The sequence below is a fragment of the Corapipo altera genome, unplaced genomic scaffold (genome assembly GCF_003945725.1).
Source record: "Corapipo altera isolate COAL_440 unplaced genomic scaffold, ASM394572v1 58, whole genome shotgun sequence".
NCBI lineage: Eukaryota > Metazoa > Chordata > Aves > Passeriformes > Pipridae > Corapipo > Corapipo altera.
The window spans coordinates 3695292-3722710 of NW_020884898.1; the positions used below are offsets into that span (position 1 = coordinate 3695292).

A 27419-nucleotide genomic window follows, 5' to 3' on the forward strand; every position below is an offset into this window, starting at 1 on the left:
GGATATATATAAATATATAGCATAATAACCTGCTTAGTAGCAACCTTAGTGCAGTGTTCAGAGTCTCAGACCCTGTCAGCAGGTGGGTCCTCCCAAAAACTACATCTTCACAAGATCTGCAAAGAAGGGAAAAGGATCCTCCCAGCTGGAACAGAGGAGGAAAGATAGAAGACTTTTCACAAAACACCCTTTGGAGGGTTTTCAGCCAAAGAAACCCTTTACAGATCACAGGGGCTTTAGGAAAAGAAATAAGGATGATTTTTCTTTCCTTGCAGGTCATCTTTGCATCGGTGATTGGAAAGATGCGCAGTCAAGCTTTGCTCCTGGTGCTCTTTGAGAATGCCAGGGTGACAGGGATGTATCCCACCTCTTCATGTCACACCAGGTCTCACACCTCTGCCGGTTCACCCTCTTCCCTCTGCGTATCCAAGGACAGCAGAAGATGGAGAGCGAGTGGAGAGAGGCGCCTCCATGGCTGCGGCTTTCACACGGATCAACTGGGATGTGAAGTTTCTGGAACTTACACTAGTGTATCCTTTATTGAAGTGCCAGTCTATTTAATAATGCAGCTCTGGTTCTCATATATATGTGTATGTGTGGGGGTGTAGATAAATCAAAAGCGAGGGTAAAGTTTTTTTGCTTTACAAGTTCTTTGTTTCTTTCTCTGGGCTCTCTGTCATCCTCAGCTCTGACGTCTGGGCTCGGAAGATGTTCCAGTGACCTGGACGAGCAGAGAGGGACACACATCAGCAACAACCTTGGAGCAGGAAAGCACAATTTCCCCCATATGTATCACCGTCTCTGCTGGAGGATCCACAAGGAACCATGCTGGGAGAGAGGCTGGGATAGAGATCTACCCACAACACCAGCCATGGCCAGGGTAGCTCATCAGTGATTCATCATCCAGCTCTAGACTTTGTCACCTCGAAGTTAAAATGCTATTTGTGGTCAAGAGGGGACTTCTTACCCAGTGCAGTGCAATTAATGGCACAATCAATGGCACTTCCAATGCTTTTCCTGGTAAACCCTCGCACGGTCTTAAAAGAAAAGGAGCTCAGATTGAAACAGGGATAAATCCCTCTCTCTGCCTCCTCAAAGGGTGCTTTGATATGATCTAGGACCATGTCCTGCCTGGCCTGTCTGGGATTTGGGATGACTCCCTGCTTCTCAGGGGGAAGAAGCATTTTGCTTGTCCTCTGTCTCACCCTCAGAAAACCAAAATTTCTGTTTCTTAGCAGTGGGCAGGTACGTTTCTCTCCTCCCTTCTGTCAGCCCTATTTCTTTCAGCTGGCTTGCTCAAAGCCCCTACACTTGTATTCATTTTCCTGCTGCTGCATCAGCCCTGGCTCTTCTACCTATGGTACAGGAAAATCCTGCTGCAGAAGGAGAAGGAACCCCCCTCAATCCCCAACAGCCTCATCAGTGAGCTGCAGATTCTCAACAGGGTTATTTGCCAGGGGAAACTGAGGCAAGAAGAAGCCAGCACATTACTCCATGAGGGTGTGAAACACAGCCTGGGAGCAGGGACTGGAAAATCCCCCAGGGTTTGCTCCAAGAGATGTTGTCCCAGGCAGATTGGGGGTGAAAATAAATCTCCAGCCTCCCTGGCACACTGGGTGCACTGGGCAGCAGCACTGTTCCAAACTGACCCAGTGACCTGTGGGTGCTGGACAATACAGGAATGGCTCTGATCCCAGCCTATCCCACTAAACTCCAACACAGCCCAGGAGGAGAGGCAGCCAGCAGGAAATAGCATGGCAGTTTCACTCCGTACAGGCGCTCCCGGCATGTGCACTGGCATTCCTGCTTTTCGCAACATTTACGCACATCCAAGAACACTCAGAGTGATTTTTAAAAACACTTCAACAGTTTATTTTCTTTCTAATCCCTTGCATCATTCTTTTTTTTTTTTCTCCTTCATCCCCCCACCCTTTAAGACCAGATGGATTAGATATAAAAATCAAACAGTTTTATGGGCTTTGGAGAGACAAATCCTTTGGATTTCACAAGGGTGCATCCACTTTTAGAAAGCTGGCTGCCCTTTCCAATACCATAAAGTGGCTGTTAACCAGGAGTGTTGCATATGGGTGTGAAAACAGGTCAGTTCCAACCCTGCTAAGCTTGCACAAGCCTTTTCCCTATGGTTCAGCTCCCCATGCCGTGTCGGGATTTATGCAGTCTTTTTGGAATGGCCAGAGCAGAGCAGGAAAATAGCGGGTTGTTTGGGGCAGGATGTGCCGGAGGAGTGAGGAAAAGGTATTTTTCTTTCCCTACCTTCGTTTGTCCTGGTGATCAGCCTGAAGTTTTGTGCTTCTTGCTTGAATTCTTGTTTGCTGATCTTCTTGGTTTGGATCAGATGGAATATTCCTGCAGAGGGGAACACAAGGCATCAGATTCTTGATCTAAGGCTCACACAGGTTTGGCTGTTCTGTCCCCTCCTGAGCTGCAAAGGGGAAACTGCCTGCCCTGGATGCCCTGGGGTCCTGGTTCGGTGCAGGACCTGCTGGCGAAGCCTAGTGGGAGTTTGGGAATGAAACCAAGGTCAGGAGAGATCTCATTTGAATATTAGATTGAATATTAGGAAGCAACTCTTCCTTGTGAGGGTGGTGAGGCCCTGGCACAGGTTGCCCAGAGAAGCTGCCCCATCCCTGGAAGTGTTCAAGGCCAGGTTGGATGGGGCTTGGAGCAACCTAGTGGAAGGTGTCACCGCCCATGGAAGGGAGGTGGAACTGGATAGGCTTTAAGTCTCTTCCAACCCAAACCATTCCATGATCTTATGGTTCAATGCAAACTGCACTGGTCACTAAATCAGGACACAGCAGGGACACCATGAAGCAGGTGAAAACAGTAAGATTTTGTTGCTCCAAAAAACATCTTGTGCTGGAGAAGTTCTGATCTTCCCCAAAAACCATAAAAGAAATAAAGGTGAGACCAAGATGATGCTGAGATCCCTGTCCCCTCTGCTCTCTCTCGACCACCTATCTCCCTTGACTGCTGAGACCCCTCCATCCTAGGATGTTTTCCTTTCCTGGAAGCAGCCAGGGACCAAAGTTTTCCATCTCTCAGTCACCAGCCCTGAAATTCCTCCAGGACAGGAAAAAAACACGAGTGACCTCAGCAGAGATTGATATTTCTGGCTGTGCCAGCATCATCCCATTAGTAGAGGTGCCTGACTCAGGCATTTGACCCAAGCAAACCAGAACCTGCATTTAGCAATGGAAGTGACCTTTCTGTGGGATCAGGGGTTACGATATTCCGAAGCATGACAAACCAGGCAGGTATGCCTGGCATATCCTTCCCCACCTCTCACCCAGGCTCCCAGAGCATCCAGCCTCTTGCTGCCAGCAGATGTGAAAGGCAATGTGGTCCCCCTTATTTGGTTAAGACACTTTCTCTGATTCCCAGCAGCAATTACACATAAAAAGAGTATGTCATGAAAGGGAACCAGCTTGCAATCCATCTAAATGAGATGTTATGGACTGTGGAAAATTAATACAGGAAGTCAAAGACATACAGTGGGTATTTGGACTATTAATAAGTCCTTTCAGTGGATTGGGAAAAGAAGTCCTACAAGTAACAAAAGAAGATACTGGATGGAGGTAATATAACTGTTAACGACACAAGAAAGGCACAAGTGTTCAATAAATCCTTCTGGTCTATACTTAGAAAGGGGCAGGAGGCTTTGCTTGCAGTCCCCATGGCTGATGAAGCACTTTCCAGCACATTAGTAATGAAGAGGATATTTAAACAAGAGCTAGTAGAGATAAACAACTTTTAATCAACAGACCCAGATAATGTTCCCCCAAGAGCTCTCTCAGAGCTGGCTGAGACCTTTGCCTGCCCTGGGATGACCGTTCCTGACAGATGCCAGGAGGTGGGGAGCAGTGCAGGAATGCAGAGGATGCTCCAGGAGGCACAAGGAGAGCACAAGGCAGCGCAGATAAGAACAGTCCACCCACCAGAGACAGGAGGGGATGGAGCTGCGAAAGAGCAATGCCACTTCCTGTCAAGCAGATCCCATCCAATGGGCAGGATCATTCCTTGCAACGTTTTGGGTGAGATGAAGGGAGGTGGTGGGGCTGTCAAGCACTTGCCACTTTCCTTGGTGCTTTAAAGGGGATTTATCAGGAAGACGGGGACAGACTTTTTAATAGGGCCTGTAGAGAGAGGACAGTGGGTGATGGTTTCAAACTAAAAAAGGGGAGATTAAAACTACATAGGAGGAAGAAATTTTTTATGGTGAGAGTGGTGAGGCCCCCAGCACAGCTTGTCCAGAGAAGCTGTTGCTGCCACATCCCTAGAAGTGTTCCAGATCAGGATGGATGGGGAGAAACCTGGCCTAGTGGAAGGTGTCCCTGTCCATGGCAGGGTGTTGGAACAGGATGATCTTTAAGGTCCCTTCCAACACAAACCACTTTATGATTCGATAATTCTATGCTTTAGGTGTTGCCTAAAGCAAACCAAATAGAAGTAGAGTACAGTAGAGCACAAGGAATGAATTAATGGAGCAGCTCATCCTTCCTAATTCTGGAGAGACAGGCTTTTCTGCGGTGCCTTCCTGCCCATCCTGAAATGAGTGGACATACCATAATTCTCTCTGCTGTCTACATGGGAATCCAGCATTACCAGTACTTAACGCTGGGCTAGGGAGTGAAGCAAGTTTGGTTCAAGAAACTGGTCTCAAAACTTTCTAAATCATCTGCAAAACAAAGCCTTGGTGGGTGGCTGGAGGTGGCAGCCTGGGTGTACATGGGATTATGAGACTCATCCTAGCAGGACACAACCTTTGGCCAGAGACTCACACCCCGGTTTGGGCTCTGCATTTCAAGAAAGACACATAGAGTCCAAAGCAGAGCTATGGGAAGGACCAAAGGACCGGAAATTTCCAAAATCAAGGAAAGACTGAAAATATTCAAGTTCTTAAACCATGTAAGAGAGGGTAGAGATGGGAGCTGATGCCATCTTCAGAGGAAAGGACTGTGCTCTTCACATGTGCAGTGGAGAGGACAAGAAGGTACGAGCTTGAGCTGCACACTGGGAAAAGTCTTCCCTTAGGAAGGAGTTTGTGGCTCTAGAAGAAAGTAGGTGGGCTGTAGAGTCTCCATGTCAGGAGAAAACACCAGGAAAGCATGGGGATGGCTGGTGTGAACCCTGCAATTCTCCTCCAGCCCAGATGTGAGGGAATACGAGCATGGTGAAACCCCAGGGATGGCTGGAGGTCCCAGAGCTGTCAGTTTTCAGTATAGAAAGGAGTATTTTGATCACTGTCTAATCAACAGCCTGGCAGGGTAAATGTGGGAAAGGGGTCTATGGATGGACCACACCTCCAATCCAGGTATAGGGCAGGAATCAACAGCAGAGCCTCCAAACTATGCTGGTCCCCCTCTGATCCTGCCTGTTCCTTTGTTGTCCTCTCTCCCCACGATAACTCCTGCTCAAAAACGCTGGAAAGTCACTTTTCAAAGCTCCTGGTGGTTTTCAGACCCCTAAAAACATGGGGAAGCCCCTACTGCAGCTCTTCTGGACGCTAGTCGTGCACCACTAGCCAGTTGGGTAAGACTTTTGGCTGGGTGTTGGCACTGGTTTCTCCTCTCAGCTCCTGTTTCATGGAGAAAATCCTCCCAGGACAGAAATAGAGAAGGCCATATAGGTATCACAAGCCCATACAAAGGCAGATGGACAAGGTCCAGATGTGACTTGCAGCCTCTTTACTCCACACATGCTGCACTGTTGGTAGAGTAGATGGACCATGCAGAGGTGGAATCCATATGTGACTCTTTCCCAATAACAACACTTCGCTCTGCCAAGCAAAAGAGCTGTGTTGGCCTCGGGGACAAGGGCCTTCCCTGTCCCCAGCTGGCAGAGCTCAGGAGCTCCATGCAGGCATGAAGCTTTTGGCCTCAGAAGGTACCAAGAAGGTTTGGGTGGCAACTTCTGCCAAGGAGCGAGGAGAGGAAACGGTGGGGCCCAGACAGTGTGGGCTCAGAGCTGTCCTCTAGCTACAAGGTGCCATTGTGAAGGAGAAGAGGGGGAGGATGGAGAGAGGGGCACCATGGAGGATGGAGAATGGCAGGGGGAGGATGGAAACATGGTGGCAACCAGGGGTCCATCTCTGGGTTTATTTTCTCTCGCTACTATCCATGTGCACCCACCCTTTGTGGCCAGGAAGAGCCTGGCTGAGGTCTCCCTAGGGAGTGAGGTGACACATGACCATAAGCAAGAGACCAGAACATTTGCCTACACATGTTCAGAACACAAGGACTGAGGGCCATTGTATCCATAGGAAAGGTACAACCAACCTCAAATGCTCGAGTTTTTTGGATAGAGAACAGAAACTCAGGGTTGGGGCACCACGATGCTTTTCTGGACCCAAGAGAAACTCAACACAAATATCTACCGGACCAGGAGTCCCTGGGATCCTCTGGTCCATAACACTGTTGCAAAGCTGAAGGTATGGGGAGAGAGCAAGAAACAGTGTATTTGCCATGCTTTGACCTCTGGAGGACACACCAACAGGAGCATCCAAATCCACCCATCCGAAAAGTAGCCTGGGGACAATTCATTCCCCCTTCAGAAGCTATGGGTGGACTAGGGTTAAAAAAAAGAGCAAAAGCAAAAACATGGAGTGCCTGAACAATTTTTTGTTTGTTTGTTTTCCATGTGCATTTGGCATGAAAACAGGGAGGTTTAGGGGAATAGCCCCATGGCCCTTGCCTTGTTTGCTCACATGCTGTGCCTCTGGATAGTGTTGCAGCTTGTGCTGGGGCCAAAAGTGGTTTCTAGCCCCTGGTCTGCATAGAACTGCAGGAAAAGAGGGTGAAATGAGGGAGCCAGAAGAGCCACCCTGCTGTCAGCAGGTTTTGATTCACCCCACAGGGGCTGAATCACTGCTAGAAAAACCTGAAAAATTGACCAAAGCTTGGAAAGCTTCAGGTTTCCACATACTCCTTGCACTCCTGGATCGTTTTGTTATGGTACTCACCTTTAATCAACTTCCAGTTGTAGATTTCCACCTCCTCCGTCAGCTCCTTCTCGATGGCCATTGTCCTGAGGATCTCCTTGGAGTTCTCTGAGCGTGGTGGCACAAACATGTACACCAGGACATGGCTGGGGTTCTTGCCACACCGGGTGGTGACTATTTCATCTGTGGGTTTGACTCTAGTTTCTGGGCAAACATAAGGACAGAGTTTGTGAAATCAGGGCAGGAAGGAGCCTGGAGGAGCTGCCTCAGCACCCGGGCCATGGAAAAGGCATCTAGTTGGGTTTGGTGCCATTGGACACAGCTGTGTCTCTGAACAGGACCTTGATCTGATCCCCAGCACTGGCAGCAAAGGGAGGTGATAGTAAAGGACTTGTGGACCTGCTCATCCTGATGTTTTCCATTCCCTCTGACTCAGGCAGCAGGGCAGGGGATTTTCAGCACCTCGATCTCACCACAGGGACCTTGGTGCCACCGTCACCACAAAGCCCAGGCTGGATTCCCCATTTCCCATCTCACTCCCACTGCTGTCCTGGAGGAGGAACATCAGGGAAGCAAAGGGATGAGCCAGCAGTGTAGGATCCAGAGCTGTTGCTGGGCTGCCTGGGCAGCATGCCCAGCTCAGCACCATCCCCAGCACTCTCCCCATGTGGGGTGCCACCCACACTGGGGCCCTACGTGACTTCTGCAACATCCTCGGTAAAGGAGAGCTGCTAACATTTCACTTTTTTTTTTTTTTAATGTATCTGGAGTAATTAAGAATCCCCCATGGTTTTGGAAGGAGATTTATTGCCTTTGGTTGTGAGCCTTGGAAGGCAGAGGAGCCCAGCCCTGCTGAATTTAGCCTTGTTCTCCCAGCCATTTTGGACGCTGAAACTTTTTACACTACTCGAAAGAAAGCTGGGCTATAAATAGACGCATGGGCTATATTTTAGTAAGACAGTTATTTCAGGCCTGATTCTGCTCCCCCCCAGGCTTTCTGAGGTGGTCCTGAGCTCCTTTTCTCCAAGAGGCGATGGAAATCCCAGTTGAAAGGGATAAGCACCAGGAATATAAGCGTTCAGCTCTGCAGGCTCAGCATGAGGCGAAAGGGGACAATCACAGCCCAGCACCCTCATCCTTTCCACCACAGGGTCAGGGTGCAGGAAAACCTCTGCCCCAGACCATTAAACTTCACCTGCTCCAGGGCATTCATAGAATCATGGAGCTGCTAAAGTTGCAAAAGACCTCTAAGATCATGGAGTCCTTGATTAAAGCCCCATCTTCAAGCCAAGGAAGGAACCCCGTATTCAACAGGCATTTAACAGCTTTGGAGCTTCACTCTGGAGCCACTCAATGGTCCAACAGTGTTGGAAAGGAGAAGCAGGGACATGGGTCTAGGTCACTAGTTCTGCCCACAGCAGCTCTGATGACCTCCCCGTCCAAACAATGGCCACAATCCCGGGATCAGCATCCCTTTAGCAAGCAGAAATCACCCAGTGTTTTTCTTCAAACTACTGGATACAAAGGAGGAAGGGGAGAACAGTTGCAGAAACTACCTGGAGAAAGAAGATGGGCAAAACCTCTGTGCAGTGAAGGAAAGGGCAAGGATGTAAATTGGCTGAGCAATGTGTGTGTGTGTGTGTGTGTGTGTGTGTGATCACTGTCTGGGAGAACTGGAAAGCAAGAACAAAATCATTTTGCCTGCATCAGGGTGTTTAACTGGAAAAAAAAAGAATACTGAACAGCAGACCAGAGATCCAAGCAGAGCAATGTGTGTGTGTATGTGTGTGTGTGTGTGTGTGTGATCACTGTCTGGGAGAACTGGAAAACAAGAACAAAATCATTTTGCCTGCATCAGGGTGTTTAACTGGAAATAAAAAGAATACTGAACAGCAGACAAGAGATCCAAGCAGGGAAAGTTGTCGACTTGAAAGCAGAGAGACCCACAATAATGGGAATGCAAGAATGGAAGGGCTCTGCTCAGTCATCACATCCCATTCCCACTAGGCACCACATCATAAATCCTGCTCATAAACATATCAGAAACCTTATTAAAACAAGCTGAGCTTCTGCCCTTTGCTCCCCCATGGAGGCCATCCCAGAACCTCCCTGCCCAAAGGCTGGAAAACCTTGAAAATTGCAGCTCAAATGATTTTGCAGCCTGTTTGCCCCAATTCCAAAATGTGGCAGCGCCCCTTGGTTGTTCTCCCTGGTGAGACCCTTCCACAAAGCCCCCTTGAAGATATTCATCAGAGGAGATCACAGAGAACCTGCTAGACCTCCAGCCAGGCTCAAAGACACTCAAAGTCTCCGGAGGGAAGCAGTGGGTGATCCATCAGCTGAACATCTCCCGATAAGTGAAAGTACAGACAGGTATAACCTGGAAAACATTCTCCAGTGGGAACAGGAGGAGATCTCACGCCCTGCCACATCTTTGCCAGGTCTGTGGTTTAAGGAAAACAGTTTTTCAAAGACCAAGGAGCAGCTGAGAGACCCAAAACACACTACACATTTAAAAAGGAAAGAGGTCTTCTCCACCATGGAATCACAGAATCATTAAGATTGGAAAAGTCCTCTAAGATCATCCAGTCCAGCCGTTCCTCCAGCACTGCCAAGGCCACCCATGTTCCCAAGTGCCACATCCACATGGCTGTTAAATCCTTCCACTGATAGGAGCTCCCACCACCAACCTGAGTATCCTATGCCAGGGCTGGACACCCTTTTGGGGAAGGAATTTTCCCAATATCCAACCTAAACCTCCCCTGGTACAACTTGAGGTCATTTCCTCTTCTCCTGGTCCTTGTTCCCTGGGAGCAAAGCCTGCCTGTCAAGCAGATGTAGAGCGAGAAGGTGCCCCCCTGAGCCTCCTCTTCTCCAGGCAGAGCCCCCCCCAGCACCCTCAGCCACTCCTCATCAGACTTGTGCTCCAGACCCTTTCTCATGTCCCAGCACCAGCCCAGTTCCCCCTGGCACACTCCAGCTGTGTGTCCAACCTCCATTTCCAGGTATGGGGAACTCTCATTCCAACAAATTGTGAGTACCGGAGATAACCCCATTCCTGGGAAAGGTTCTTCTTCTCCTCCTTTCACCAACATCTCACCTGCCACAATTTAACCCTATGACTTTCTGTCCCACGTGGAGCTCTGGAGAACAGACCATGTGCCCTCTCCCCAGAAAGCACCTTCTGTCTGTCTGAGCATGTCCCTCCTTGAGCGTCTTCCTCCACACTCCACCCTTCCAACAGATGGAACTTTCTGGGGGTCACTGCAACTTCCTCGCCTTGCGAAAGTCCTGCTGCCCTCCAAGACAAGCCAGCCCTTCCATCTGAACTCATCCAATGTGGATTCAAGACACTAGCAATGTGAAACCCTACACATCTATCCCAGGGCTTTAAACCAAAGTAGGGAAGGATCTGAAAGCCAGATGCAGGAGCAGGTGGGATCCCGCCTACCTGGACATATTTTACAGCATTTCCCATCTACTTTTTCTGGATAGTCACATGGATATTCCTTGGGGCACGTGATCTTCTGGCAGTCCTGGACGCCGTCCCTGCAAGTGCAGAGGATGCAGGGCAGGAGGCCGTAGAGCCGAAAGACAGGGTGCCACACTTCCCCGTGGGAATAGGTCTTCCCGTTGTAAACACAAGCTGGAGGAGACAGAGAAAAGACCTGCTGGTGCAAATAAATCCTCCTCCTCTTTGCAAACCCAGGGCATGGTGGAGCTCAACACACTTCACCACCTCACACGTGGGTGGTCCTGCTGCCTCGAGAACAGGATCCGGCAGGGGATTCGGTAGCAGTGGGAACTGGGATATTGCAGGCACCCTGCCCAGGAGGTGCCATGGGGCAGAGGGACCAGGCACCAGGAGATGGAGGCTGCTGGGCTTGACCACCCTGGTGTGGGCGGGGGTAAGTGTGGGCAGGACCTCACCTGCCTCCCAACCTCTGGAAGCCCAGGGTCCCTCGGAGGCTGTTGCAGAATGAAGCACAGTGAAGAGTGCCACCTGCTGACTCCACCACAGAAATTTTTGGAGGTCCCAAAATTTCCTCTAGGGCTTCGTCTCCAAGGACTGGAAAGAGCTTTTCTGGAGGCACAATAGTGGAAGAGCCGCCAGGAGGAGCAAGGACCTGTTATTTCCCCTTTGGATCAAGGGGGTTGCCTCCTCGTCTCACTTTCCTACTCTCTCCTCCAGGAGGAACACCTGGGACAGACCCAGCATGTGGTAGGTAGGTGAGAGGAGGAACATCCTGTCCCTCTGTGGCACTGTACTGGAAGGTTCATGTGGAGCTTTCCAGCTAAGCACCTTGCTTCCCAGGTCCCAGATCTCCAAAATGCTCCAAGGACCAATTTCCTTCCAACTTTTTTGGAAAGTGGGAGATTTATGCAGTCAAGAGGCTCTGGGCCCCAGGACTGAGATAGCAGGGGAAGGCTGGCAGTGGAGAAGTGGGAAGTAAGACTTGCTGCTGGAAACCTGCTGCTGAAACAGATTCCCTAGAGAATTCAAAGTTCTGGAGAAGTCATCTCAAGCCACACACAAACTTCCCAGCCTCTCCATCCCTTACCCTTCTTGTGCTTCTCTTTCAAGACGATCTTCACAGTGGTGCCACCTGCCCCCTTGGGTTTGAAGCTTCTGGGAATGAACTCCAGGGAAGAACTGAGAACAGTGGACACAGTGGCTCCGGGTGGCTTCCTGCCCATCACCTCTCCCAAGCACTGGTCTTGCGAGTGCCTCTGTGAACAGTCAGAGAAAAGGAGGGGGCTCAGATCCAGGCAGTTGAGTTGTTCTCACTCCAAAGCACGCTGGAGAAAGCCATGCAGTGTCCTGCTTGCCTTCCATCAGGAGTGGAAGGTCCATAGACCACAGGGATAAGCAATAACCCAGAAGCCATAGAATCACAGAATCATTTATGTTGGAAAATCTCTCCAAGATCATTGAGTCCAACCATTCCCCCAGCACTGCCAAGGCCGCCACTGGTCCATATCCCCAAGTGCCACATCCACATGGCTGTTAAATCCCTCCAGGAATGAGGACTCCACCACTGCTATGGGCAGCCTGTGCCAAGTCCGGACAACCCTTTCAGGGAAGAAATTTCCCCAGCATACAACCTGAATTTCCTCTGGCACACTTCGAGGCCATTTCCTCTCATCTTGCCTCTTGTTCCCTGGGAGCAGAGGCCGCCTCCCACCTGGCTCCACCCTCCTGTCGGGGAGTTGTATAGAGCTAGAAGTTCCCCCCTGAGCCTCCTTTTCTCCAGGCTGAGCCCCCCCATCTCCCTCAGCTGCTCCTGGTGCTCCAGACCCTTTCCTATCTTGCTGCTGCCACTGCCCAAGGAGCACTGAGTAGTTGAAGTCAAGGCCCCACGCTGGTATCCTCCTTAAGCTATGAGTAGGTCACCTTCATTGGGACAGCAGCTTTCTTTCCCCATGCTCAACCCAAAGCCCTCAGAGAAGCATGTGAGGTCCTACATCCCTGACACAGGCAGGAAAATGGGCTGGTTTTTCCTAGATACCCACTGGGAAACTGAGGACTAGCATCTGTGCGACCCAAACAGGATAAGAAAGGTAAGAATGGGCCATATCCTGCTCTCCCACCTGGTGTGGGGCTGCCATCCAGCAGACCTGAAATCCCAGGAACATCCCAGGCTTCCAAGAGCAAAGTTCTAGGACGAGACATGCAGCACAAAGGGTCCCCTTGTGCCTATTTTGGAGGTTTTATAGCTAGTAGAGCAGTAGGGAGAAGGGCAGAGCCAAGAGCTAAGTAACCTAATCCCACAGACCTGGCTCTGAAATGTCACTATGAAGGAACCTCAGCAAACAAGGAGGAGAACTGTCCAAGATTTTTAGTTCCCAAAGGCCTTATGCTCTTCCAGAGACATAAGAGGTCCTAGACTCAGAATCATTTAGGTTGGAAAAGATCTTTAAGGTCATTGAGTCCAACCCTTAACCTGGCTCTGCCAAGTCCACCACTAAACCATGTCCTCAAGATGCTTCAGATGAAGAGAAGAGTCTTTCCCTGGTGGTCTGAGGTTTCACCTGTGCTGATATCCCTCATCTAGACTCAATTCCAAGACATGATTCCCCTGCAAACCAGGTGTCCATGGTTCTGCTGTCCAAGGACTGGAGTGCCCTCCAAGAGCTGCTGGGGGTCATTTCTTTGTAGAAGACAATGGCCAAGGGCATTCTTTGAGCTGTTTAATTGCAGTGTGCCAGAAGCAATAATCTGAGTTTTAAAATGCAAATATCACGTACAACACCTCTGTTTAACTGCAGGGGTTCCTCCTCTGTGGACTTCTCATAGGAGCCATCTGCAAGGGAAAAACATTGTCCTGTGAGATGCTGGGTGAAGATTTGCTCTCTCTTTGGCTGGAGGCAGCTCTCCTCTGGATGCTGGCCCACCTGGGAGATCTGGAAAGAGGGGAACTTTGGGACATGCAATTCATATTATGCAAAGCAAATGGAGCCACACCCCAAAAAACATTTTATCCCACTATTAACAACAGCTCAGCTCCAGGAAGCTGTAGCTTCTGAAGTTAGGTGGTATGAAAATACCCCAGAGGTAGAGTAAGACGTGATGAAGAATGATTAAAAATAAATCCAAAGACATTTCTCACTGAGTCAGTGACATATCCCAGCTGCACCAAAGAAAACCAAGAGAGAGGAACACAAATGGCAGAAGGGGAGAGTTTGGAGGAGGTACCTGGAAGAAGTCATTCTGTGTCCATGGCCAGGAGGCCACCATGGCCTTCCAGCTTCATAAATATCTCTTGTATTAAAGAGTCATTTTATGTTGTGATTTCACTGTCAGCAGGGTGTGAACCTGCCCATCCTCTCTCGGATCTGTCTCATCTGGAGACATGGAGCTTAACTCTCTCCTCCCTTTCCCAGGTGTGAGACAGGGGAATCAGCAGCAAATTCAAGAGCTTGTCCCTCACAGAAAGCTGTGAGAGTGAAACCCAACCACACTGTACTGGGGTGGAAAGAGGGTTTTTCCCTGACTGTCCTGCAAACTTCCCTGGAGCAACAGTAGAATGCACCACCTTTATATAGTCTGCTCTGCATCCTGGTGGGTGAGTGGCCTGGAGGACTTCCCTCCACACAGGTCCCATCTCTTGCACAATGCACCAGTGGCAGGGCAAGGAGTTCAGCCCTTCCAGTTTTTGGGCTGCAGGAAGGCAAATCACAACTCAGTGAGGGAGGGGAAATGTGCAAGGAAAAACCTGAGCCCCCGTGTTTTGTTCCCTGGTACAACCAAGAAATAGGAAGTGGCCTGATTTATGGTACAGGCTTCCAAAATCCTGCTAAAGTGGCTTGGAATGGCTCCTACTGTCAGGTGGCAACCAACTGGAGTATCCCACCCTCACCCCCAGCCTCATTACCTTTGCAGACCTGGCAGCAGGAGTCCGTCACAGTTAATGGAGAGGAACACAACAGCGTTGGGCAGGTCACCAAGCCGCAGTAAATCTGGCCTTCCTAGGATGGCAGGAAGAAAAAGAAATCATTGTCAGTATTATAAAAGGTTGTATGTCCCCTGTGTTGGGATACCAGCGCTTCAAATTGCAGATCCATCATAAATCATTAGGGAGAAATTCCTCTCTGTGAGGGTGGTGAGGCCCTGGCACAGGTTGCCCAGAGAAGCTGTGGCTGCCCCACCCCTGGAGGCCAGGTTGGATGGGGTTTGGAGCAACCTGGTCTAGTGGAAGGTGTCTCTGCCATGGTAGTGGGATGGGATTAGATGAGCTTCAAATCCCTTCTAAACTAAACCATCTTGTGATTCTGTGATTCCATGATCAAAAGCCCCCTGATAGTACATCTTCAAACCTCACCAATGATTAGTGCTACCAGACCTGAAAAAGCCATGATACACCTTCAAACTCTGCATAACAACCCCCTGATTTGAAGGGCTACAAGAAGATTTTCTCTGACATCTCCCAGGAAAAGGACCTGAAGGAGACAGCTGGAAATGGGAAGCCTGATGCCAAACCCAGACGCAGGTCCATGCCAAAGCTTTGCCCTCCCTCTGCCTGGGGTTACTTAATAACACCAGAGCCAAGCACAGAGACACAGCTGTGAATGGACATTCAGGTGTAGACCTTCTTCCACTGGCTAGGTGGTTGGTTTGGAAACTTCATTCCTGCAGTAAGTCAAACTGAAAACCACAGGTCAAGACCATTCTTGACCTTAGTACATCTCAGTCCCACTTCAGGCAGTCGATTTGCACTGCAGGACTAAGTTTTCACTGTTTTGCAGAAGGATAAAAAAAGGATGTTCAGCAGCCAGAGCTCAACAGCAAGGTCCTCTTCTTCATACAGTAATTTTCTCTGGGGTGTCCACAAGCTCCCACTCAACCAAAACCAAGAGGTCAGCCAAGGATATCCTTAGAAAACCAAACCAGAGCAGCTTCTTCTCTCACTAGGAAGCCAAACTGCTGCACAAGGAACATGAGGAGCATGAGGAAAGTTTGGTAAATGACAGGATTTGATGGAGGTCACAGCAAACCAAACCCTGCTCTCCTCTTCATGGAGTCCAGACCTGCCTCTTCCTTTTTTCTCCTTCTGACCAGTAGCTCACAGCAATGACCTGCCTTGGGCAAATATCATAAAAATCAGGATTTATCCCAGAGGCTCCAGTCTCGGGGAGGTTTTTAAAGAGGGTTAGGCCAGCTGTTCCCGCAGCTGTTCCAGCAGCTGACAACACACACAGCCCAGAGACCCCTCCACAGCCAGCCTTTTATTTTCCTCTTCGTATCCAAGGCATTATCCTACTGAATAAACAGAGCCTGAGTGACAGCCGAGAGGGATGCAGAACTCCACAGGCTCCTGGGGATGAGGTGGGAAAGCAGGGCGAGGTGGGAAAGCAGGGCAAGGTGGGTACGTAGAGTTGGATCCAAGAGCTCCTTCATGGTGTTTCCCACCATCCATCTGGGGTCCCTAAGAGAGGAACCAGCCTCAAAAACTGTATAATTTCTACATCTGAGCTATTCCTCTCGCCACCAAGCTCTAAGGTGTGCGCAAGCCCCGGAGGCTCAGACCAGATATTCCAGTATCACAGGTACTTTACTACCAAGCATTAACTGGTGTAACCCCTGTGTGTGTGCTCCTGGTATGAGAGAGGGAGGTGGTTTGGGCTCTCCTGCCTCTTTATTCTTTCCTGGTCAAACTTGGTCCAATTATTTGCAACTCATGGAGCTGTGGAGGTTGGACCCATCCAAGGGCTCGGAATGATGGGTGGTGAAAGCCACACCTGCAACTCACTTTCTTTTCCATGGCAGAGGCAGCAGCCAGTGTGAGCAGTTCTTCACAGTGTCCAAGTCCAATGTCAGCACTTCCAATCCTCCTTCCTCACTCTATCTCAAGGAGGAGGAGCTGCTCCATTTATCTCCTGACACTCAGCTCCTGGCACTCCACACACCTTCCCGTCACTGCTGACCTCATGCCTCCTGAGAAGGTGTCAGAACTTGGCTTTTGATGGATTTTCACAGGATCCCAACCCCTGGGAGAGGGCTGGGTAGAACAGAGGCAAGCTTTGTCTCAGAGCATTGCTGGAGGCTCATGGAGAAGGAGCATCCCAACAGAGTTAGCAATTGGGGGTGAATGATCACTGAGATGCACACTGAGGACACCCTGAGGGCACACTGTGGCTACTGTCACAGCCCTCAGGTAGGACAATCAGGACCAATCAGGGAAGAAGGGAATACAATGGTCCTGCCAAAGGTCATTGGAAGTGAGCATGAAAAGGAGCTGCTTCCTGCAAATGCTTTTTGTAGACATCCTGAAAAGCACCTGCACAGCCCTCCTGCAGAGCACATCTCTGCTGGCCCAGAGGGCTGGTGAACACTGCAGGAGATTCTAGAGGAGCCCAGCTCCTGGTGCTCAAGCACATCTCAGCCCTAGGTTCAGCTTCCACTTAAACCCAAGCAAGGGGGATGAAGATCCAATTGCCATCCTACTGCCATCTCTGACTGCCCACCACTCCTGTGTCTCTGCTGTCATCTCTGGGGGGAGCTCCAGCCATGCAGGGCAGGAACAAGAGGCAGCTGGAGGCCCGTTGAAACTGAGGCACCTAGCAGTGGTTGGGAGCCAACAAATCCTTTCTGGAGCTCAGCAAAATCCCAGCAGCTCAACAGCAGGGTCAATATTCCATGGAGAGACTTGGTTTAGATAGTGGAAAGAAATTCTTCCCTGTGAGGGGGGTCAGGCCCTGGCACAGGTTGCCCAGAGAAGCTGTGGCTGCCCTATTCCTGGAAATGTTCACAACCAGACTGGACAGGGCTTGAAGTAACGTGGTCTAGTGGAAGATGTCCTTGCCCATGGCAGGGGGTTGGAATGGAGAAAGCTTTAAAGTCCCTTCCAATCTAAGCCTTTCTACAAAACTATGGATCCCGAGAACCTCTGAATCCCAAGCGCTGGCACCTCATGTCCACGTTGCCTTGCAGGCACGTTGAGCTCCCCTAGGTTCCCTGGGGGCCCAGCATCCCAGCTGGATGCTGTCGGACACTGGCCCAGAGCACTGAGATGCTTGATGGGGACAGAGATGTCCCCCTGTCCACCCCAAAAAGCTCCAACGGGGCCCACCCCAAACCGACCCACGTGATCTCCGACAAATCTCTCCTCTGCACTGATAATCTGATCCTGATGATAAACCACCATGGGCTGGTACCACCAGGTCTTCATGTTTTTGACCTTGTGGGACAGTGGTTCAGGAGCAGAGCCCAAGCCCTCCCCACCTCCCGTGGGCTCTGGGGTGGCTTACGGAGCAGCTGCACTGCACACACTGGTTGGGCTGGCGGCTGGGGAACAGCTCACTGGTGGTGAACATCTCCCCTTGCTGGTAGGTCGTCCCATTGTACTGGCAGGACTTGACAGGTGCTCGGAGGCCAGAAGGGGAATGTGGCTCTGGAAAAGAACATGAGAATGGAGCAGGATGAGAGCCAGTCCTACCTGAACCTGATGGAGTGTGGATGCTCTGCAGATCCCTCATGAGCCCAACCCGAAGGGACAAGGAGCCCTTTATATGCCACAGTTCTCATGGAGAAGTGGCCAGGGTTGGTTGGGAATTATGATCCTAGAAGCTTTTGGAGAATGGGTTGCCCTGGCTGCACTGAGCTCAGCACGAAGGTAAAATCCGGAAGTCTGACCTCTGACAAAATTCTTGATTTCTTCCCTCCCCTGGTTATAATGATCTTCACATTCAGATGGAGTCACATAAAAAGGGCTTCACCCATGGGTAATTAGCTAAAAATTAAATTTATGGTTTATTTTTTCCTAGTTTTTCTTCCTAATTTCTCAAATCACTGACGGTTTCTGACTGGCTTTGCCACACTCAGGTAGGAAAAGTTTTGAGGCTAAATCGTGAGGTGATCTATAGGGGTGAGAATGAGCAGATTGAGGTAAATTGAGTAGTGGAGAGTTAGGGAAAATTTGAAGGTCAAAGCTTGAGGTAAAGTGTAAGGGACAAGGAATATTTTGGAGGAAAAATCTGAGGGGACAAAATGAACACTTCAGGCATAAAATGTGAGTTAATCTGTAGGAGAGAGAAAGAAGATTTAAGGTAAAAATTACATAATCAGTAGTGGACAGGTAGTGAAAACTATGGGAGTGAAATCATAGTAATCTACAGGGAGAGAATGAACATATTGAGGTAAACTGAGGCCATCAGGAGTGGACAGGTAGGGAAAATTTTGGGCATAAAACTTGAGATGATCTCCAGTGTAGATAATAAAGTTGTTAAAAATCTTCCTTTTTTCTTTTTTTTTATCCAAGACATTTTACTGGCAAGTGATCAGAATAAAGCACCAGTTTTTGGTTTGTCCCTGAAGTGTGAAATAACATTTTGTCCCTACAAAGCTCTCGGGATGGGGGTGAGAAAGTGGACTGGCAGAGAGCCCTTTTCCATCAAAAATTACATTTTTGGAGGGAAAAAGCATCATGAGCAGCCTGAGCTGTCATGACTCTGTGAGCAGGATCAGACCCAGCATCGCTGCCTTGCCACAGGTGTGAGCAGTTGAGGGACCACTCTGCAGGACCATGGCCACCTTGTCCCCTGCTCCCTGAGGGATGTCCACCTACCAAGACACCTTGGGCAGCACTGCTGGGGGTCCGTGACGGGGTTGGCACACTGCAGAGCTGGGCACTGGATCCGGTAGCACCTGATGTTGGTGTTCTGGGGAGAGACAGAGATGGTTCGTTTAAGCCCACAGGGAACATTCAGTTCATGTTCACCCCTGCTCTTGCAGGAGGGAGATGTTGGGTGGTGGCCACATTATCACAACAAATTGTGCACAAACCCAGCCAGCTCATGGTCCATCATCAGCAAAGACCATTCGTGGTCCAAGAGTACCCCTGAGCCACTTCCACTCACAGCCCACCAACACTACTGAGACAGAATCAAGAAATCACAGACTGGTTTGGGTTAGGAGGGACCTTAAAGATCATCCTATTCTGTACCATGCCATGGCAGGGACACCTTCCACTAGACCATATTGCTCCAAACTCCGTCCAACGTGGCCTTGAACACTTCCAGGGATGGTGCAGTCACAGCTTCTCTGGGCAATCTGTGTCAGGGCCTCATCACCCTCACAGGGAAGAATTACCTCCTAAAGTCTAATCTAAATCTCTCTTCTTCTGGTTTAAAACCATTCCCTTAGTCCTATCACTATCTGCCCATGTAAAAAATCCCTCTCTATCTTTTTGCAAGCTCCCTTGAAATACCAAAAGGTCTCCCCACAGTCAATGGTAACTCCCTCACAAGGTCAACCCAACACCACCAGGGGGATGGGACAGCTTTTTCAAAAGGGAAGAAATTAATCTGATGTTGTTACGGGGCTGGAAGGGGCTTCTCAGGTCAAATTAGACACTCAGGTCAAACTAGGTGCCAAAGCAAAGCCCCAGCTCAGGAGTGTCCCCATCACCTCCCATGGCCCCTCGTAGGGGACGTGCCTCAGAGCAGCTGCAGCGGATGCAGTACATCAGCCCCTGGGGCTCCAGGTAGGGGTGCCAGCTCTCCCCTGGGCTGTACTTCTTGCCGTTGAAGTCACAGAACGTGTCCAGCCCTGAAAGTCAACCAGGAGAAGCCACATGAGAAAAAGAGATGGTCCTCATGAGAGGTCCCCTCCCACTGCGATGAGAACAGCAAGGACAGCTCTGCGCCTTCATGCTGCTCCCTGTGAATAGCTGATGGCCACATCCCACCCACCAAATCCCAGATGGAATACACTACCCCAAAATTTTTTTTTGGCAATGATTTGGTGGGGGGGCGTTTATGCTGGGACACATGTGATCCAAATGGCAACTCCTCCAAGCAAGCCGGACTCCCTTTGCAAGCAAGGAGCAAAATGGCTGGTTTGGAGGCAAAAAAATTGAGATTTCACTCTAAAATAGGTCAGTAGAAATGCTCACTGGAAGATGGGCAGGTGATGCTATAGGACGGAATTTCTCCCAGGGAGTGGTGACAGAGATAGAAGAGCCTGAATTTAGGGGACATTTTCACCGTTGCACAACAACAACAACAACAACAACAACAACTAGAAGAAGAAAGAAAAAAGAAAGACAATTTTGGGTGGAAACACATTCTGGAGGAAAACCTGTTGCTCTCTCTAAGAACTTCAGCTCATTCTCTTCAGGATCCCTGGACAAGCACTATCACCATGCCAGCAGCCAAACATCATCCCTAAGGAGCAGGACTGGGCTGGCTTGTCCCATCTCCTTAGCTTTACCTGGCTTGGTGCAGCACTGGCCAGGCTTTTCATTTATGGGCCTGTCCATGGGAACAGCAAATCCACCTCATCCATTTTTTGCCCCCAAAAGCATAAACACATGTGGGTTTTTTTCTTCTATTATCCTTAGAAGAGCCAGTTTCCAGCTGTGCTCCTGAACAGGAAGGGTCTGTCCCAGAAATAATCCAAACCTGGCTACACTGGTGTAGATTTAACCTCACCACGGCACAGGGAGAGCAATTAGATGGTGCCCAGCACAAGTGGTGAAGGAGGTTCCCCCTCCCTCCCTGTATTTTAGCAGTTCCCTATCAACTCCCTCCATCTCCAAGTCCTTGGTCACACGCCAACCCTTTGACAGGACCGGGTCCGCCTGCAGCAGGAGCCTGTGGGACAAACCATGGCCAGAATCACCACCAAAACCCCAGGACTTTGGCCAAAAAATCCAAATCAGTCATTATTAATGTTCACATCCACAAGCATCACCTAGTCCTGCAGGACCAAGCTCCAACCCACAGGAATCTAGATCCTGTAACAGCCCTGATGGCTTCCCCCACTCTCCTGTGACGTGTCCCCAAGCCCCGACCAGGCAGAGGGTCACACCAGGACTTGAGTTGTTTCATGACTAAGCACACACCTGCCTGATGTGGTTTAAGTGCTCACAGCCCCACTGAAAACTGAAGGTGATTTAAAAGTTTATGTCATTGAGGGGATTTGAGGTAGTTTGGGCAATGACGTTGCTCAAGGGCAGTGGAGACATTTATGCTCCCTGAAGCTTTTATGGGTCTTTTAAAACCTTACAGCACCCTGGGGATGTGGGAGAGGGCTGTTTTTCAAGGCATAGTGCCCAGCTCCATGAACTCGGATGTTTACCCTGCCAGGCTGCTGGGAAGGCTCCTTGATGAACAGCAGAGGGTCCCCAGAATGATCCCACTGCTGTTCACCACCTCAAAGATGCTAAAAGTCATCCTGTGCTCTCCTTTGTCACCTGGGGCCCAGCAGTGGTTTGGAGAGCCCAGCTGGTGTTGTCCCACCTTGCCAAAGCTGGAGATGTCACCTGCTTAATGGATTTCTCTCATCAACCAGACAAAGCTCATCCAAATATTCTTGGGGTGGGCTGCAGTCCCTCCTCCAGCTCCTGACCATCCTCAAGATGAACCCAAGCAATGCTCTACCATGGCCAGACTCTCTGGCCAGCAGGAAGGGCAGCCCTATAGGTCTGTGATGATCCCTATGGGTCTCTGCCAGCAGCCCTGAGCTCCTCGTTGGTGGCTTTAAGCATTTGATTCCCCAAGCTGTACTTTCACAGGAGCTGTCTAGACCTTGTGGTCCAAACACAGCAGTGTGGGGCCAGCATTGCATCTGCAGAGATGGAGATTTGCAATAATTTGGAGTGCATGTCATCAGAGGGACAGGCAGAGGTATTTTCCTTCCTTTTCCCTACTCAGAACTTTACATCATCCACATATCTTGCTCCAAACCCCTTGACAAGCCGGCAAACCTGTACTCCTGGACACACAGGGCACGAGCTTACAGCATACTACACAAAGCTGGTGAGCATGCAGCTGGAAAATGCAGAAACCCAAGAGAGAGAGGAAAAAAAAAATCCACAAAAATAGTTTTGCAAAAGGGTGAGAAAATGACTTCATTTTTCCCTGCTTGCAGCATCTTCATGAATTACACTGAGAGTGAAGAAATCGAGTTGCCTCCACGTGCTGTGGCCCCGCTTTGCTTTGCAGGCTCTCCTGCCAGTTGGCTGCTCCGTGCAAACATTTAATCACCAGTGGAGCCCTGGTTTGGGTCCAGCCCTCGAAAGCAGCCTGATTCATGTCTGCAAAGGGGCTGCTGGTAAAATTAAAGCTGACTGGCAGCACTGGGCAGCAGGAGACACTTGTCAGCATTTGGCAGCTATTTGGCAATAGCCGCTGGCAATTTTGGGTAAAAGCAAGCTGGGGATGGATGGATGGATGGATGGATGGATGGATGGATGGATGGAAGGAAGGAAGGAGGAGGCTTAAGACCTGGAGGCTCTGGATCATTTTTTCCCATGCCAGGCTAATAATTTCATTTTCAGAGTTCAAACTTTGGATATCCTCCCAATTCACTTGGAGTGAAAAGCCATTTGTGGCAGTGAATTGCTCCCATGCTGTTCAGTCACTTTATTTATTGTCTTCAGCAAGAGCATGCTCAGAAAAGTCATGTGGGTTTACTTCTCATTTTCCAGAGAGGGCTCAATAGCTGTGGAGTGCTTTGCAGCACCAAAAATCCAGGTGAAGCCATGGAAAATCTTGTTTTCCTTCTCAAGAACCTGTCCAGCCTGGTCCATACCACCTTGGAGACACAACCAGAGCTTGCTGACTGCAAACTAAGCTCCATGCTTAGAAGTGGCCCTATGAGACCTGGAAGCAGGAGCAGAGGGTGGAAAGGGATAAGTTCCCCACTGCAAAAACCTCCGAGAGCAGGTGCCATCTAACCAGTTTCTTCTCAAATACAAGAAGCCCCCAGTACAAGATCCTGGTCTTCAGATTTCCATCATGGGTTCTATGGGCCAGAAAAAAAATACTGAAAGCCATGACAATGATTCCTCTGCTGCCCAGCAGCAAGACCTGTGGCCTCATGCCCAGAGGGAGGGTGGGAGGTGCTCTGGAGAGTGACTCCTCCACGGGGCAGCTGCTCCGCCTTGCCCACCCCAAAGGGCTCTGCTAGGGGCATCCTGAAGGAGGGAGGTTCTCCCTTCCTTCCCATCCAACAGCTACTTTCTGCCGTGGTTCCAGTGCTTTCTCGATTGGGGACCACCTGGTTACATCCAAATCATGGAATACCCCAGCCACTGGCCTGGTCCTGCTCATACCCATACTTACCTGCTGGAGCCACCTCGGCCCTGCTGTCTCCAGACATTTGGCAAAGCCCAAGTTGGCACCAGCCAAGACCCATAGCAAGAGTCTGGACACCCTTGGGAAATGCTTGAGGCTATACCCAGGCCCTGGTTTGCTTTGGTTATCGTTAATTGAAATTAATTAGCCTTAATTGCATCCTGGATGGTAAGGAGGAATGTAATATGAGATGGGAAGTACAATGGGAAGAGGCAAGATAGGGCTGTTAAGAAAAAAAAGGGTGATCTCTGGTCATGGCAGAGACAAGAAAAAGCAACCAGCTTGGGAAAAGCCTGGAAGATTTAGGATATGTATTGTGGGAAGCTTTCCAGCCACTAGGAGATTGAAACCCCACAAAAGGCTGTCACAGAAGGTCTAAGACAGTCTGAATCCACTGGAGCACCTTCACAAGATGCTTTAGAGACACCAATCCAGGGTGACAGAATAAATGGTGAGGAGAAACCCATCCTGAGCTGCATCAGGTAACTGCTGACATCTCTCACACCATGAGAACAGAATGTTTCTTCAAGATGTATCTCAACAGCTTCATACACCAGCCACCAGTGAGATACCACCCCACATCTTCTTGACCTGCTCTAGACTCAGTGAGAATCCACAAAATGAGGGGAGATGAGCAAGATCTCACAACCTCCTTGTTGGACCATCAAATTGGCTAGTGTTGATCAGAACACTCCCAGATATAGAATCACAGAATCACAGAGTGGTTTGGGTTGGAAGGAACCTCAAAGATCATCTAGTTCCAAACCCCTGCTACGGACAGGGACACCTTCCACTAGAATTTGACCACATCTCCTAACCTTGGCTCCAGACAAGCTGGGTCTCTGTCAGTCAGTCCTGACTAACATTGGAACTCCTCTATGCTCCAGGACACTGGGAGTCTCCAGAAGTGAGTCCCTGCTGCAGGCTAGAGAGCGGCTGATGCACCTGAAAGACCTCAAAGCATGGAAAATGCTCATCCCAATTGCTCATCCAGTACAGGAAGCCTCCACCAGTCCCGTGCCTCAGTTGCCCAAGCAGGGACCTTCACTCCAGGTGCCAAGCTGGTTCCAACAAGGATTTTATTGAAACACTTCACAGGGCTTCTCCTTTTTCATTCCATGGCTGGGGCAGGGATGGGAGGGGGCATTCCTACATCCCCAGATGGCACCCCTGGAGCTCTATCCACTCAGGGAATGTCTGAACCGGGCTTGCAGCCCCAGCAGCTCTTTTGGAGGTCACACACCTGCCAGTCAGCACCGTGGCAGCTGGGGGGGGGGGGGGGGGGGAAGTTTATGCAAACCAGTTTGCAAGTTTTAAGAGCGGCCATAAATAAAGTGTAAAAGGCACTGTCTGGTACACAGAGTCCAGGCGCTCCTCTGACAGCCCTATATTTATGAAGGGCTTAAAACGCAACTTAGCTGAGAGGGGACTGGTTAAAACACACTAGGCCCTTGACATGTGGCATCCCAGAGACTCTGCTCACATCTCCAGATCGCTTCTTACACACTCGCCTCACTCAGCTCTGGGTTGGGAATACCTACTCAGGACTTTGGAAGCCTGGAAAACTCTGTAGGTCCAAAAAATGCAGCCTCATGAAGCATCTTTGAGCTCCCCAGGGTGGAGAACCCAAGCGAAGTCCCACACCTAGAGGATCCCCATGGGCTCTGGAGCAGCAGACGGGGCCCAAATTCCCAAGGGAATGTTCAGTTGTCTAGAGCAGGTTGTGCAGCCGTCACATCCCCCTTTCCATGGTAGTGGTAGCATCTGCTTTTCATCCTGGTCCTTCCCACCTTGGACCACCCAGTCCCTCAGCACTCGTAGGACAGAGGGATCCCATGAACCCCCTTTTCTCCAGCATGTTAAAAAGAAATGAAACAGCAACTTCCAAGCTCCTGGGAAAAACCACTGCCCCACGCTCTCCAGAGATGCTGGTGTTTAAATGCCTCCAGCCAAAACATGGTTGCGTTCAACTATTGCCCCTGAATTACTCAGAAAGCAGCACATTCGGCCCAGTAACCTGTGCCTCTGATAGCTTTTTTTCATCTGGGAGCACAAATCCCCTAAAATAGCCTCTTTCTGTGGGCAAATTCTTCTTTTCTGACTTGCCTTCAAGCCTGAGCATTTCTGCTTCTCACCTATTTTTAGCCACGACACTGTAAGTCCCTTGACTGATGAGCCTGCTCATAATTAATTTATTCCTGTCTTCATTCTCCCTGAGCACTAGGCCTTGAGAAAAATCTGAGGCTGCAGAGGTGGATGGTGGACCAAAGACCACAATTTGATTAGGGTCTTGTCACCAAAACCACCCTGCCCTCAGCCATGGGGCACCTGGAGCCTGTGCCTTGCAGGACAGCAAAAGTGCTGCAGAGCTCAGGAGTGGGTGATCCTGGATCTCCCTGCTCCAGTCCTGCTTCTACCCCAAAGTTCCCAGCTCTTTATTACCATTATAAGTTCTGCAAATGGACCCCAACACTTCCTCCCAAAGCAGATAAACCCTTTCTGCCCCCACTCATCATGATTTATGCACAATTTAGAGGCTCTGCTACCACCAGTAGGTACCTCCAAAGAATGAAAACATCACGTAATACCTGTTTCATCTTCGGGAGATGTCTCCATCCTCCTCTTAATCTGGGTACCACAGCAGCCCTGGCAGGGGCAGGGAGTCAGACCCACATCCCTTGTGCAAGAAACAGATTCTGTGGTCTGGGTCTGGTGGCTTCGATGAGCCCAGGAAAGCAAAAGCGCCAAATTCATCCAGATTTTGCTCTCCAGGACTCTGCACAGCCCCATCCATGCCCCTGCCTTCCCTCCCTCCCCCCCCCCTTCCCGCCGGGATGAGCAATCCAGTGCTCGCAGCGCTCCAGGAGGACGCTTATTTGCCTAATGCACTGCTGGCAGCGGGCAGGTTGTAAATCACCCTGACACAGCCACCGACTGACTCCGCTGGGATTCCGGGAGATTAAAAGGGAGAATAAATGTAGGGACACAAGTCCTGCTCCACTTTGCTCACAGCTTCAGTGGCTTTGCGATGTTACAGGAGTGCTCAGCACCCACTGGTGGGGTCCCAGTGCTGTGCCCGAGCCAAACCCACCTCCTGGCCCCAGTTAAAACTCCAGTACCCTCCAAGCTCCTAAACCGCTCCGGCCAAGTCCTTCCAGCTCTTTTGTACAAGTCCTGAACCTCCCTTCCCTTCCCCATCCCAAACTTTTGTCTGCCCCACTCAGCCAGGTGGGAGCAGGAGTGAGAGAGAACAAGGGATGGATATGGACATGGAAAAGGGATGGACATGGAGATGGACAAGGGATGGACCTGGAGAAAAGTCCCCAACTTTGTTTTTGGGGAGGTAATTTCCCCAAATTGCCCCTGTCTTCATCCACTCTCGGAGGTGAGATGCACCCGTGCAGGGTGGGATCTGGGTAGGGGAAGGGTTGCAAATCAACCCCCTGCCCTGCGACATTTCTAGCCCGTGGAAGGGGGGTCCCAGCACTTCAGCACATCCCTGCCAGCCCCCTCATCAGCACGCAGGGGTGTGTTCGGCGCTATACAACCCCTCAAAGCAGCTGGGGACAGCAGCAGGTAGAGGGGGACACAGCCATGTCCCCAACAGTGCCGGATGAAAAACCTGGGACATCCCCGCCATGGAGGTCCATCCAACACCTGCCATGGTCTGGAGCCTCCCCGTGTCCCCAGCCATGCCCGCAAAGCACCCCTACACCTTCTTGGAGACTGAAGAAATGGGGAAACTGAGGCACGGTGGGACGCGGAGCGGCCAGGAGGGGAGAGGGGGACACTTACGAGCCCGGGCTCGACTCTCGGAGGCGAAGAGGAGCAACAGGCACCGGAGGAGGAAGACGAAGGGACCCGCCCCGGGAAGCAT

At 50.3% G+C, this 27419-nt stretch overlaps 1 protein-coding gene across 1 annotated transcript; it reads right to left on the bottom strand.

Moving 5' to 3' along the window:
- Window positions 1-194: 194 nt before the first annotated feature.
- On the bottom strand, window positions 195-27419 carry CHRDL2 (chordin like 2). Its single transcript, XM_027648734.1, has 11 exons — window positions 27338-27419; window positions 19897-20009; window positions 19027-19120; window positions 17711-17853; window positions 14338-14431; window positions 13211-13266; window positions 11524-11692; window positions 10413-10607; window positions 6983-7165; window positions 2275-2367; window positions 195-721 (listed from the first exon to the last, which is right to left on the bottom strand). Exons 1-11 carry the CDS (start codon window positions 27417-27419, stop codon window positions 642-644), a joined length of 1302 nt encoding a protein of 433 aa, XP_027504535.1. The 3' UTR covers window positions 195-641.

Coding starts and splice junctions, on each gene's coding strand:
- CHRDL2 (XM_027648734.1), bottom strand. CDS start 27,419: ATGCTTCCCGGGGCGGGTCCCTTCGTCTTCCTCCTCCGGTGCCTGTTG. Junction 2,368..6,982: donor CAACTGGAAGTTGATTAAAG/GTGAGTACCATA, acceptor TCCCCTCTGCAG/GAATATTCCATCTGATCCAA. Junction 722..2,274: donor GATCACCAGGACAAACGAAG/GTAGGGAAAGAA, acceptor CTGCTCGTCCAG/GTCACTGGAACATCTTCCGA.